At 35.2% G+C, this 13,650-nt stretch overlaps 1 protein-coding gene across 1 annotated transcript; it reads left to right on the top strand.

The window, feature by feature from the left end:
• The first annotated feature begins 11,339 nt into the window (after positions 1 to 11,339).
• On the top strand, positions 11,340 to 13,127 carry LOC137813637 (CASP-like protein 1F2). Its single transcript, XM_068615994.2, has 3 exons — positions 11,340 to 11,807; positions 11,897 to 12,017; positions 12,647 to 13,127. Exons 1-3 carry the CDS (start codon positions 11,560 to 11,562, stop codon positions 12,872 to 12,874), a joined length of 597 nt encoding a protein of 198 aa, XP_068472095.1. The 5' UTR covers positions 11,340 to 11,559; the 3' UTR covers positions 12,875 to 13,127.
• Positions 13,128 to 13,650: the final 523 nt, after the last annotated feature.

Genomic DNA, 13,650 nt, shown 5'->3' with positions numbered 1-13,650 from the left:
GGCCCATTTCGCGTGGTCGAGGTAATCGGGAACGACGCATATAAGTTGGAAACCCTAGAGGGAGGAGCCATCCCGCGAACGTGGAATGCAACAAATCTCAAGTTTTATTTAAGTTAAGATACCTAGATTTTCATTTCTTTCCTTTGAACGCTATGTTTCTGTGTGAGGTGAAACTTTTTTCCCCTTAAAGGGGGTCTTTTAATGAAGTCACCAGTAGTAAATTTGTTCTTTGGATAAATGTGCGAAATAAGTAAACTTGCATTGAATAGCGTAATTGTCCGAGATAGCACACGGTAAGACGACCTAAGTCGATGAAAGCACAATTACCTGAGTATAGTCACCTTGTGAGATTAATTGGTTTAAGCGGGTGATGTTGTTTGAGATGGCACACGGTAAGACGACTTAACTCGGTGTAAGTACAATTACCCGAGTATAGGCACCCTGTGAGATGAATTAGTTTGAAAAGATGAATTATCTGATTTAGGACATGGTGAGACGATCTGACTCGGAATGAATGAAGCCACCCAAGTATGGACGCCTTATGAGATGAGTTAGTTTAAACGTAGTTGTCCGAACAGGCACCCTATGAGGTGAGTTAACTTGGAATGGATATGGTAATCGCATGGTAAGACTACCCTGATTGGGGACATATATTGTCAAAGCTCATTATTTTGGCAAGACTGAGCTCGGATTAGACCTATGATAACTTAGGAAGCAAACTGTATTTAAAATATCCAAGAAAACGATGCACATATTGAATTGAAGGGGAAACAACTCGGCCAATCCAAAAGGTATCTGTCTTTAAAAGGTTAGCCTTTTAGTTAAGAACTGATATCGTTTATGCCTTTTGTCCCATTAGTTTAGTAAAGATTACGTTGATCATGTTATGTTTAGGGTATAAAAGGTAAGTTAGCTCAATTGGCAAAGCATTTGTGCATACATTCATAATGCTTTAAGTAAAGCCTTTTGATTCCAAAATAATAATTGTCTTAGAATTATCTAAAGTTTTGAAGTGTCGAATAAATGTTAATAAAGAGTCCAAGCATAAATGAGTTCAAAAGTTTAAAGTAAATAGTTAATACAGTCCACAAAATTTTCAAATTAAGTATCCCCCACTAGCTTTCCCTCAAGCACGGTCTTACCCGGGTCTAGCTTCGAGAAGCCGGTAGTAGGATGGACAACGGCTGTCGGCTCCAAAGGAGCTTCGAATCCAACGAGGTAAGATTAGGTGGGGTTTTCTTTGAAGGAGCCAGTTGCTTTAGAAAGTTCTTCCCCCTTGTGTGTCAGCTCTTTCTTTAAGTCTTCAATCTCATTTGAAATTTTACCCTTCTCTTTGGTAAAGATTAGTCCCTCCTGAGTCTTGTCGGCCAAAGCAGTACCCAAGTTGTTAGCTTCAGCTCGGAGGCGTTCAACTTCTTGATGAAGTTCCTTGTTCTCTTTAGCCCTCTGCTCCTCAACCCTTTTTCAATCTTTTACCTTGACGTTGACTAGGCAAGCCAAGGCAAATGCTTGATCGAGGAGCTTCTCGGCATCGTGAAGGAGGTGGTATTTGTCATGAGCCATCAATCTGGCCTTGTCCTCGCCAGGAAAAAAGAATGACTCACCATGAGTTGGGATGTCGAAATCGGGGTCCCATAAGCTTTCCTCTTCGACCTTTCGACCTCGCACCTTGGATGGTGATGATCTCCTAATAGAGGGCTCGACCATCCAAGTGGGACTGTTCAGTAGGAGGAGCTATCTCTAGCCTTTTCCGCTTGAAGACAGGGCCTGAGGTGGTTTGCTCGTCCTGGTCGAAATGCACCTGAGCAACACTAGTTGAAGCTTTCCTCTTTTTCAATAAAGAATCCTTGTTCATGCTCGCAGCTAGTCTCATTTTTCTAGTACGCTCGGTCAGCTCGACCTTGTTGTGAGCTTTCACTATTGCTCTCTGTTTGAGAGTGTTTCTCACTTGCTGAGAGATACTGGTCTCAAGGTGATACAACCCAAATAACCAAGAAGATGACCAAGGACACAAGTCATCTCAACATCCAAGACAAGGCCCTACCAAATGTCGGAAGGACCTCAACAAAAGAATTTGGCATAAACCAGAACATCAAATGTTCTTTCTTCTGGTCTTCTTACAAGACAAAATGTTTGTAAATAAATTGGGCTCACGGGGTCCAAATAGAAGAATAAGCTAAAGTAGGTTTATATAGCATAAATAGGAGTGTACTTAGCAAAACGGGCTCGTTTCAAGCCCAACATTTCATGACACATGCACCTAGAATTAAGGTTTTTAACCTAACTTCTAGAAGTTATGCCTAAGGTGCAGTTTTGACCATGGTCAACACCCAAGGTAGCCCCTCTCCCCTTCCTTTTCTACCCCTCACTCATCTTGCCCTCCAAGTCACTCCTTCCTATATAAAGGGTGTCTTCCTCCATGTATTGACACATTGAAATTGAGTAGTAAAGAAACTCTGCAGGAGTGATTTTGTGAGACTTGTGAACTCTCATTTTTGGGTCTTATCTTGGGTGGGTAACATCTCAAGTGGTGGCTCTTTGCACCACTCATCTTGGAGTCCTCTCTTCTCCAAGTGGCGTGACATCTTTCTTTTTTCATAAGCTCTCTTCATCTCTTCCTCTTTTTATCTTTCTTTGCGCCCTTCATTCCATTCCTCTTTATACTTTCATGTTTGTCTCTTAAATTGTTGGTTATCTTTTCCTTATTCTCTTCAATATCCGCACCATTGCATCATTGTCACCATATAATTGTGTTTTTCTCATTGCCCTTTATTGAACCTTCACACTTACTTAACCACTTGGTTAAGTTCGTGTCCAGTGGGGATCTTCTTTGGGTTCTCACCTTACATTGCTAAAAATAAAAAAATCATAAACATAGAGCAACCAATAAAGTGTGCAATCCTAAAATCAACTCACATCACAAGGGGAGATTAAGACTCGTTCCATGGAGAGGTGTATAATACTTGTACCTTGAGAGACGTAGAATACTGGTACCTAGAGGGGTGTAGAATGTGTAGACTTGGAGAGGTGTAGAATACTTGTACCAGGAGAGGTATAGAATATTTGTACCTGGAGAGGTGTCAAATACCTGTGTTAGTAAAGGCTCTTAAGTGGGTTGCTTGAGAGGACTAGATGTAACCCAAGTCTTGGGAGAACCATTATAAATTCTGAGTGTTCTTCTCCTCTCCTTATCTTTATCTTTTAGATATTGTATTTGCTTTAATAATTTTTTAAGTACTCGAATTTTGTTCGGACTCTCTTCAAGTCCCCATTCTAGAGTCAATTGTACCTTCAACTACAACTTTGTGTGTTTCCAAGTTTGTACAGTATTTGAAAATCACAACCTTCTAATTTTGCTATATATTTTTTATATTCTGGTGTCTGAATCATTTGGAAGAGGAGAGTGCTGAGACTTTTTTTATATGTGAAAATTTGAAAATGGTTATAGTTACTGACGCCATTTCTTTATTGCTTATGTGATTGCATACATTTCACAAACATACATTAATGATGTTTGGAGGAGGGGGCACATTTTTTTATTGAAGAAGGAGAGTGGGTGTGATGCAATCCTAGCTTGCATCTTCATTTATAGATCTTCTTCTTCATTGTTTTGATTTGAATATCTTCTATGGAAGATGAATGATATTGAAGAAGCATGAAGAGTTGTAGAAATTTTGGAAGAGATGAAAATTATGACAGTGAATCTAAGAGGGGTTAGGCAACACTTAGTTTCTTGAGTTGAGATTGAGCCAACACTACTAGGAGGAGTTTATAATTTTTTCTAGCAAGAAGATAACTCTATAGAGAACTTTGATCAAGTAAAAGTATCTCACAAATTGGACAACATTTCATTACTCAAAGCAAAGTTGAAAACATGTACAAGAGACGCGTATTTGTAGGAGAAAGTCTCTCAAAACCTCTCAAATGAGAGTGTGAGAAGTGTTGAGTTACTAGGACTCCTTAAGTACCAAGTATTTCCTAACCAGAGTTCCCTCAGTTAGCTTTCACTAGTCTTCCTTAATGGAACTCCAATTATTTTTTATTAAAAAGAAAATCAGAAATTAAGAAGACACTAAGACTATAAAGATATTAATCCTAAGTGAGACTCAAAAGAATTTGTGACCTTCTTAAGACACTCATTGTCTAGGTGTCTGAGATGAAACTAAGATTAGATGAACCCTAAGTGAGGCTCATTGGCACACACTCATCTACATGCATGATTAATTTCATTGTTTATTAGTATCAATGAATTACACGATAATTCTTACAAAAAAAATTAAAAATTCTCTCAGTGTTTGCACTCTTATCTTCACTCTAGTGTTTAACTCTTCCTTTTGAACTTCTACTTGTTGATTCTCTAAAGAGTGGTCATCCTTAGTTTGATCTTTTTCTTCTCCAATATGTTACCTAACAATGTTATTAGACATTTTTTAAAAATTCAAAACTAAGAAAGTTAAACTCAAGATATTAAAGATGAGACAAACTCAAAGATTGTCCAAAAATTCAAGACAAACAAAAAATTAAAAGCTATCTAGAAAAAAAAACAAAAATAAAGAATTGAAGAAATAGGCCAAATTTTTTAAATTTGTAGTAAGCCTAATTAATAGCAGATTCACGGTTTGGGCCAAAATACTTCAATGCCACTTCTCTCAATTCTTCCTACACCCAATATTTTTGAACCTACACCCAACACATTTTTAAAATTCCGAGAATACCTTTTATTCTGGATATGAAAATCTGGAATTGAAAATAATACATTATGGAAAAATAGATCCGGAAGAGCTTTTTGTGTTCCGGACATAAAAATCCAGAAACAAAAATCAAAAGCCCATTCCGAATAAGAAAATCTACAATATAAAAAATAATACATTAAAGACATTTTCGTCTTTTTCACTGGAATTGGGTGCAATGATATGGTGTAGGAAGCAATTGGCTTCTCAATTTTGGAAAATCTTCCTCCCTGCAGTGTTTGGTTGAAAGCCAATTAATCAAAGGCAATTTCTTCCTAAACCATATCAATTTCAAGATGCATCCAATCTGCTATTTGGAATGACAAAATTATCCCTTATAAATGACGAAAATATGTAAGGAGGGTGTATATGGAAACGAACCTTTTATCCAAGAAATATTCCGGATTTCAATTTCCATAACACACATTTTTGAGTTCTGTAATTTTTTATCTATGCATTTTTAATTTTGTGTTCCAGATTTTTATATGCAGAATGTATTTTTCTATTTTTGAATTTTATTTACAGTTTCGGATTTTCAAATCCAAAATAAGGGGAATTTTGGAAATTTAAAAAGATGATATGGTAGAGGTTAAAAATGATATGGTACAGGAAGAAATTGCCTTAATCAAATTACGGTTGGGCCACACCATTATTCTCACGTTCAAGCCAATACGCATTTGTTGATTGAATTCACAAGTTCACCAAATTTTGAACACAACGTGACAGCCAAATGTTAATTGCTTCAAATTCAACAATTTCAATCAATTTCTCGTCGGCCCCGCGCATTTGTTTAAATAAAAAAATTCACCAACTGGGTCCCGCAGTGTGATTTTCAGATTCAAACCAAAGCAGGATATCACTAACGCAAATTTGGAAAAGAAAATTCAAGTTACAGCTGCACCAATTCAGCACTCGCTTCAGCTAAAGCAATTGTATAGAACCAGCAAATGTATTGAAACAGCACAAGTGTTTTCAATTAAAATCTGGAACAGAACTTTGCACCAATGAAAACCAGTGCCAATTGAGCAAAATCTGCAGCAACAGAATTATACCACTAACGCCACTGTGATATTCACGTTCCAGTGATGCAATGACAATCGATACAGTGGTTTGAATTGTACTAAAAACACCAAAATTGAAATCACAGTATACAGTAAAAACAAAAACAGCCACCAAACCAGTAAAAACAGTGTAAATTGATTCCCAATGAACTGCACTAAAACCAATCAGTAATTTCCACCAAGCTCCAAAGATTTAAATTGAAAACTGCTTCTTCAATACTTTTATCAAACAGTTGATCTGCAGTTTCAACCAAAATGTAATATGCTTGAACAATCCACTACCACAATTCACCAACACACAAACTCAACGAAAATGCAACTCGCCAAAAATTTCCAGAAGCGGAATTCAAACAGAACCGCGCAACTATTTTTCCTTTTTACCAATCAATTTCATTCGCCAATTTCAGCTTCAAACAAATCACGGACTTTACCAAAAAGAAATTTTACCGTTTCGCACCAAACAGCTCCGAACAAAGGAAACAGTTCTTCACCGATTCCATTTTAAGATGAACAAAATGAAGCAACATTTCAACCACTTTCGTTCGCCAGAAACGCCACTTCCGTTCACCGATTTAGGTTGCCGGAAATGCAAAAACCTCCGTTCGTGATTCTTTCAACACCACACCGTTTTAATTGGATTTCGCAGCGAACTGACATTTGCCACCGTTGTTTGCACCGTTTGAAGGCGAACCACCGATCACCTATTCTCCGCCTCGCGCACCGATTTCACTCAAACCGGAGTTGTTCCGATTCAAATTTCAGAAGATGAAGAAGAACAGGAACGCAAAACGCAGAGAAAAAATTCAGGAAAATCTGAAAACCTAAACCAAATCTGCTATTGGCACCGCTGGATTTACTGTTCGCACCGCAGATCCAATGATATTTCCAAACCGGTTAGATTAATATGCACATCAGATGATTTCTTTTTGAACCACATGAAAAAAATTTCGGGAAATTTTCGAAAATTTTCGAAAATGAAATTTGGAGAATATGATAATGGAAACCTAAATTTTTAAAAAAGTTGCTAATGATTTAATAGCAATTTAAGAACTTAAAAATGAAAAACAAAAGTACTGAGGAGTTCTTATCTATGAAGAAATTTGAGCAAAATTTTAAAACAATCAAGTAATGGAGATTATGACAATTTTTTTGACTAAATATGACTCTAGATAAAATATTTTTTATTCTAAATGAATAAATTATAAGAAAATTTTAGCAAACAAATATGAAGAAAACTCAATTTTTTTTAAGAAAACAAATAAACATGAATACAAAAGCACCTAAAAGTACATACATGAATATTCAAGAACAAAGAATTTGAAACAAACAAAAATACAAAACAAAAAGACAAAAAATACAAAATCAATTGGTAAACATTCAAGACAATCAAGAAAAATTACTAACAACACGAAATCACGAAAAAAATCGAAGAAGAAGTTATTTATCTCTTAAATCAAAGATCTGATTACCGAAATGATGCAATTTTAGCTTGCATCTTCATTTGAAGATCTTCTTCTTCATTGTTTTGATATGAAGTAAAAGTGTCTCACAAATTGGATAACATTTTATTACTCAAATCAAAGTTGAAAACACATGTACAAGAGACTCTTATTTATATGGGAAAGTCTCTCAAAACCTCTTAAATGAGAGTGTGACCACCTTATTGGTGCAAGTCATATCCATTGGGAGTGTGACAAGTGACATGCCTTCATTCGAGTAAAATCATCTTCATTTAGGAGAGAACATGTGAACCTTCATGTCTTTATTGCCTATATTTCTATTTGCCCTCTTCTTTTACTATTTTACACTATACTTTCTTTTTTATTTACATCCTACTCTACTTTAGCCCAAAATACAAGGCTCAATACTTTCTAACTAGTCTATACAATTTTTACAAGGTTAAGAAGAAGAAAAAGACTTTACAGTCTCTTCAGTAAGGCTCAATCTTCGTCTCTCTTCTTAGTTGAAAGTTTCAAGGTTGGATGATTTTTATCAAGATGACTTTCTTGCCTGAGCACTGCACCCACGGTGACGGCAGAAGAGTCAGTCTTCACAATGAAAGGTTGTTGTATAGTCCACATAAAATCTCCATGTTCCATCTTTCCTTTTTAATTATTGGAGAGGAAAATGGGTTGGTGATTTAATGAAACCTTCTTGAAGCATTTCTTTAATTAGCTAGGAGACGATGCTTTTCTAAGAATGGGGATAACAATAGGGTTATTGACAAGGGTAGTGTTTGGGAGGAGGGGTTATATGGTGATCATGTGGTAGTGGTGGTGGTAAGCCATGGGGTATTTGGAATATGGATTGATGTTGTCAAAGGATGCACTACATGGAAAAAGGAAAGTGATATAGTGTGGAGGATGATGTTTGTAGGCTAAGATCTAAGGGTAGGGATGATGATGAAGGTGTCTCAACTAATAATAAATATAGAGAAACCATGGCTTTAATGGATAGGATTTAACAAAACTGGTGATAGTTGGCCTGGGTCGAGGTGGTTGTGATAGTGGCTTGGAGAGTGATTTCTTGGTTTAGGTGAGTGAAAGCGATGTTGGGAATGGAAAGATCAACTTTAATGGGGCCTAATATTCACAACCATTCAATCCCCAGGATGAAATTTGTTCCCTCAATTGGTAGAAGGTAGAACAAAATGGTAAAAATAAAGGCTTGAATGGATGTATCCACTAAATGACAAATTCCTTGGCATGTGATGAATGCTCCATTTCCAACCATTATTATGAATGGATGGTTGTGTTTAAAGGGTAAGTGTAGGTGGTGTGGAATTCGGGGTTGTAAGATATTATAGTAGCTGTCTGTGACGGAAAGGTTGTGGATCACACTTGTGAATTTTAAGGTTAGGGGTGAGGTTTTCCGTCAGCGCGTGTGGTGTTAAGTTAAAGTGAATGATGTCTTGGGTATAGGTAGGAGAAGTGGTTTCTTCTTGAGGATCGAGTAGGGGTTTTGTTTTCTCTAAGAGCAATAAAAACCTAAAGGTAGAACATTTGTGACCTGGGTAAATTTCTCATCACAATTATAACATAATCCTTGAGCTTTACATTCTTGAAGTTGGGTTGGGATAAGGAGTTTAATGGGAAGGTTAGGGTTTGTCGTTTGAGCGAGGAGAGGACGTAGGTTAGTGATGGTTTAGTGGTTGAGTGGTTAAGTGTGGTTGTTTGTGGAAAAGGGCGATGAATTTTATGTTTGGAGTCTCAATTTTTATCCTCAATAAGGAAAGTCCAATAACCTATGAAATGGAGTATGGGTTAAGTATGGCAAATTCCCAACGAATATCAAGGTGAAAACCTAATATAAAACAATTTAGAATGGTCATAGGGGACAAATCCCCTAACAAAGTTATGGGGGGTTTTCAAATCTAGCTTGATATTTAAAACTAATGGTGTGTTGATGAAGTTTGAAAAGTTCAACTTGGTGGTTGGTATAGGATTAGAGACCAAAATGGAGTCCTAGGGAGTAGGTAAACAAGGGTCAATCAGTGATGAAGTTGTTTTGGTGCATCCATTTAAACCAACTAAGAGCATCCCATTTTATGTGGAAGGGAACCATAAATAGCCTTTTCTCGGGAGGGATTTGGTAAAAAGCAAAATATATTTCAGCCTGAAACAACCAGTCCAGGGGGTTTGGTCATTAAAAAAAAAAAGTTATAGTTTAGGTGGTCTAATGATGGATAATGGGGGTGGTTAATTGAGTGGATGATCATGTGTAGATAGAAGTTGAAGCCATGTAAGGAGGAAAAGATGAAACTTGGTCAATTAAGGTGGTAAGAGATTATTGGAGGAACCATTTTTGGCTTCTATAGTGGTCTTGCGAGTCTTGTCGACCTCCATTTGGGTTTGGATGGTTGAGAGACAGTCGTGAATGGCCTGAAGGATTTGTTCCAGGTCTTTGAATTGGGGTTTGTGAGGTATGGAGTGAATAAAGAAAGTACCAAGACTAGATCTTTGCTACAACTATACTAAGAGAACTTGAGCGTAAGGCAAAGAGAATGCTAGAGTATACTAAGATAACACTTTTCTTCCTTTATTCATGCATCAGTACTCAATATAGGAATTGTGTTTTGGGCCCAAAGTGGGCCTTGTGCTATTAAACGAAAATACATGCAAACTAAAAGTCCATTACATAATATACCTCTAGTCGATCACATGATAAAGTCCTTCATCCATGTAGGTTTGTTGTGCTCTCACGTGGACCTACTAGTCCGTGTTGTAATAGAATTTATACTAATTTAGATCAACAAGATCCTATGTTCAACCTTAGAATTGTTGGTTCTATTAACTCTCACAAATTTATTACAAAGAATCAACTCTTGAACAATTTCAAAAGGATATCAACAACAAACATTTAACACCAAGAGAATATTAGCCCTATCAACTTTTACAACCCAAGAGGATGTATGACTCAACTCTTGATTACCAAGAACAAACTACTGAAATAATCCAGTCACAAGAACAAATAAAATACAAAAATATATTATCACAATTCTACTCCAGAAGCACACACAAGAATCAATAATTGCAAAACCCGATATAAAAATCTTGAGAGCACAAATGTGTGAGAGAAAAGCTTTGAAAGACTCAGTTATTGTTTTTTTTTATCGTAAAGTTAGTATCTGAAAATGGTAAATCATGTACTCTATTTATAGAATTTCGAAATCATATATTAAAAACTGAAACAGATGTTTTTAATCAATTATATAAGTGTTTAATCGATTATTCTTTCAAAAGTTGAAAACATTTTTTGGTTTAATCCATTAAGACAAGTTATAGTTGATTAGATTGTTGAGATCAAATTTCTCAATTTTTTATTTTAATCGATTAAATAACCAATAATCAATTATTATGTTCTTAAAGTTTTTTAAAACATTTTTTTTCTCTTAAAAACAATTTTTTCTTTCAAAATATATTTGAACTCATTTTTGAATGGTTGTGTGCTATCTGGTTAGGTGAGTCGATTGACCGACCAATTATAAAATAAAAATAATTATTCAACTCGAAACAAAAACCAAATATATCATGTTGTGTCCAGGTAAGCTCATATAATCCTCGAAAAAAGAAGTATTTTTGAGAAAGAGTGTAGAACAACATATTGATGTTATGATTATCTTTATATGTGAAAAACTCTAACAATAATTATAATAAAAGACAAAACACTCTAAGACATCTATAATATCTTCATCATTATCACTTGAGAGCTTAAATTCCATTCACAACTACCAACACAATCGTCAAGGTTTACATATGGGGTTTTCTTCTTCTCCTCTTCTTCTTCTTCTTCTTCTTCTTCTTCTTCTTCTTCATCTTCATCTTCATCTTCTTCTTCATCTTCTTCTTTGATTTTGATTAGGAAGATACAAATCTTCAACTTTGATTAGCAAATTAAATTACCGGAGAGAGAACAAGAGATAATTAAATGGAAATTGAATAATAATAATACTTTAACTAATGTTTTAACTAAAGAAAGATTTTAGTTAATCTTCTTAAAGAATGCTTGATAAAGAATGTTTTAAAAGATTTTCCTATTTTAGCAATTTATGTTTTCAAAGGCACAGACATAGTAAACCGTTAGCCAGGCTTGAGTGAAGTCATAGGAAGCAGTATTTCCACAAGGTCAATTTCATTGGTTCCTTGTGAGACTCCTCTTTACTGTAAAAGTTATAAAGCTCTTTCTCCACACAGCCTTCCATTCTGTGTCTTTTTCTTCCCAATTACCCTTTCCCAACTCCCAAAACCATCTCCAAAACGCTTTCCCATATGGCTAACGCCATAGATTCCTCTGTTCTCAACTCAAAATCCAAATCTTCCCCAAACTCATCCATAACCTCACAACAACCACAACCACAACATGGCACTACAAAAATCTCAATGGCTCAGGAAATCCTCCGAATCCTACCCACTCTCCTCTCCGCTGCATCCGTCGCAGTCACCGTCACCAACCACCAAACCGTTTTCATCTTCTCTCTCCGTTTCGAAGCCCACTTCTACTACTCACCCTCCTTAAAGTAAGTGCACATTCAATCTACCCCATCATTCAAACATTTCATCCTTTTCTTCCTTTCAATTACACTGTCTTTTTTCCTCCCTACAACAGGTTTTTTGTTGCGGCCAATTCTGTAGTTGCTGCCATGTCCTTGCTCACACTCATACTCAACTTTCTGATGAAACGTCAACCATCACCTAAATACTACTTCTTTATGCTTTTGCACGACATAGTAAGCTTAATTCTCACCCCTTCCCTAATAATGCACATGCGTGTCACGGACATCTTTATTTTAATTTACTATTCAATACATGAATCATTCATTTATACCATTTGCAATTTGCACTGTTTTTGCAGCCAAAATTTTAAGATGTAATTTATTTATACACAGAACTTTTCATATTTCTCTTTTCATAGTTTATGTCACATGTTCTTCTTTCGATTCCATTTTAGTTCCAAAGTCGTTGACATGAATAAGGTACAAATATTGTTATAATGATTATTTCTCCGTTAATATTGTTTAAAATTTTGTTAATGTTAATAGGAATTAGTTTTTTTATTTAAATTGCTTTTATTTATTTATCAGTCATGGTATCTTTTGACGGATATGAATTAGATGCGTCATGATTTTTTTTTAAATATGAACTGGAAAATTTTCTATATTTTGCTAGCAATTAAAATAGGCTATTATAAAAAAATTAAAATTATTTTTTGTATGAAACATAATGATTTAGATCGTTTAATCCGTAGTGGTAAGTTTTGCATAAGACATTAATCTGTGTTTAAAAGGTAGGAAATGAGAATTGTTGATTCCATTAGTTGAGTTGGAGTGAAAGGAGAAATTGAAGTTGAGTTTTGCAGGTGATGACGGTGGTGTTAATAGGTGGATGTGCAGCAGCAACTTCCATAGGATACGTGGGGCAGTTTGGGGAGGAACATGTGGGTTGGCAGCCAATATGTGATCATGTGCGAAAGTTCTGCACAACAAACTTGGTTTCCCTTTTGCTTTCTTATTTTGCCTTCATTGCCTATTTTGCACTCACTATTTTATCAGCCTACAACTCTCTATTCTCTTCGCCCAAAACTTGATCAAATCAACCACACCACCTTCCCAACTTCGCTACCTACCTATAATCACGACCAGGCCTTATTTTATATGTACCTCATGTTAACATAAACCTTCTGTGTGCTCTCTTCTTCAACAATTTTTTAATTTCGTCTATGCCTTATAAATGCTACCTACAATACCAACTACCAGTTAAGAAAATGCTATTTCTATATTAATTATTATTCTTAATCTATAAAATGCGCGTGATCCGGGAGACATATTCCTAGTTTCTCACCTCTGTTTTACTTCAATAATAATCGTTTGTCTTAAATCTTGTATAGTATTTTGGACATTACCCACTAATTATTTTTGTCTTTTTCCTCGTGATGTGCGGTTGAACGATTCCGGTTGTTTAAGATATTGGAATTTTATTTACTAAATACAAAGTTAAATTATTGTTATTATTATTATGTCAATTTAACATAAAATTAATATTTTAAATAACCATATAATTTAAGAAACGAAACGCTAGTCTTTAGTTTAACTGAGTGATCTCTTATGGAAACTTTTCAGTACAACTTCACTCAAAAGTGATTTTAATCTATAAAGAAGTCGCTGATAATTTGATCCCAAAAAACAATGATTTAACAATTCAATAAATTAATATTTTAATATTTTTAATTTATTTATTTTTAATTATATATTATTATCTTATTATAATAAATATCAAATGGATATTTTTCCAGTTTCACGGGGTCAAAGTATTTTTTCAGATAAAAATTGCATTGATAAATCTGAACAAGTGTTTGAATTATTG

The sequence above is a fragment of the Phaseolus vulgaris genome, chromosome 1 (assembly GCF_051622355.1).
Source record: "Phaseolus vulgaris cultivar YP4 chromosome 1, ASM5162235v1, whole genome shotgun sequence".
Classification (NCBI taxonomy): Eukaryota; Viridiplantae; Streptophyta; class Magnoliopsida; order Fabales; family Fabaceae; genus Phaseolus; species Phaseolus vulgaris.
The sequence above is the reverse complement of the archived record's forward strand: the minus strand, read 5'-3'. Positions and strand labels throughout refer to the sequence as shown.

What these genes read in the sequence shown, in the direction of transcription:
- LOC137813637 (XM_068615994.2), top strand. Translation starts at nt 11,560, where the DNA reads ATGGCTAACGCCATAGATTCCTCTGTTCTCAACTCAAAATCCAAATCT. An exon ending in TACTACTCACCCTCCTTAAA is followed by an intron (nt 11,808 to 11,896) that starts GTAAGTGCACAT and finishes TCCCTACAACAG; the next exon opens with GTTTTTTGTTGCGGCCAATT. An exon ending in TTATGCTTTTGCACGACATA is followed by an intron (nt 12,018 to 12,646) that starts GTAAGCTTAATT and finishes TGAGTTTTGCAG; the next exon opens with GTGATGACGGTGGTGTTAAT.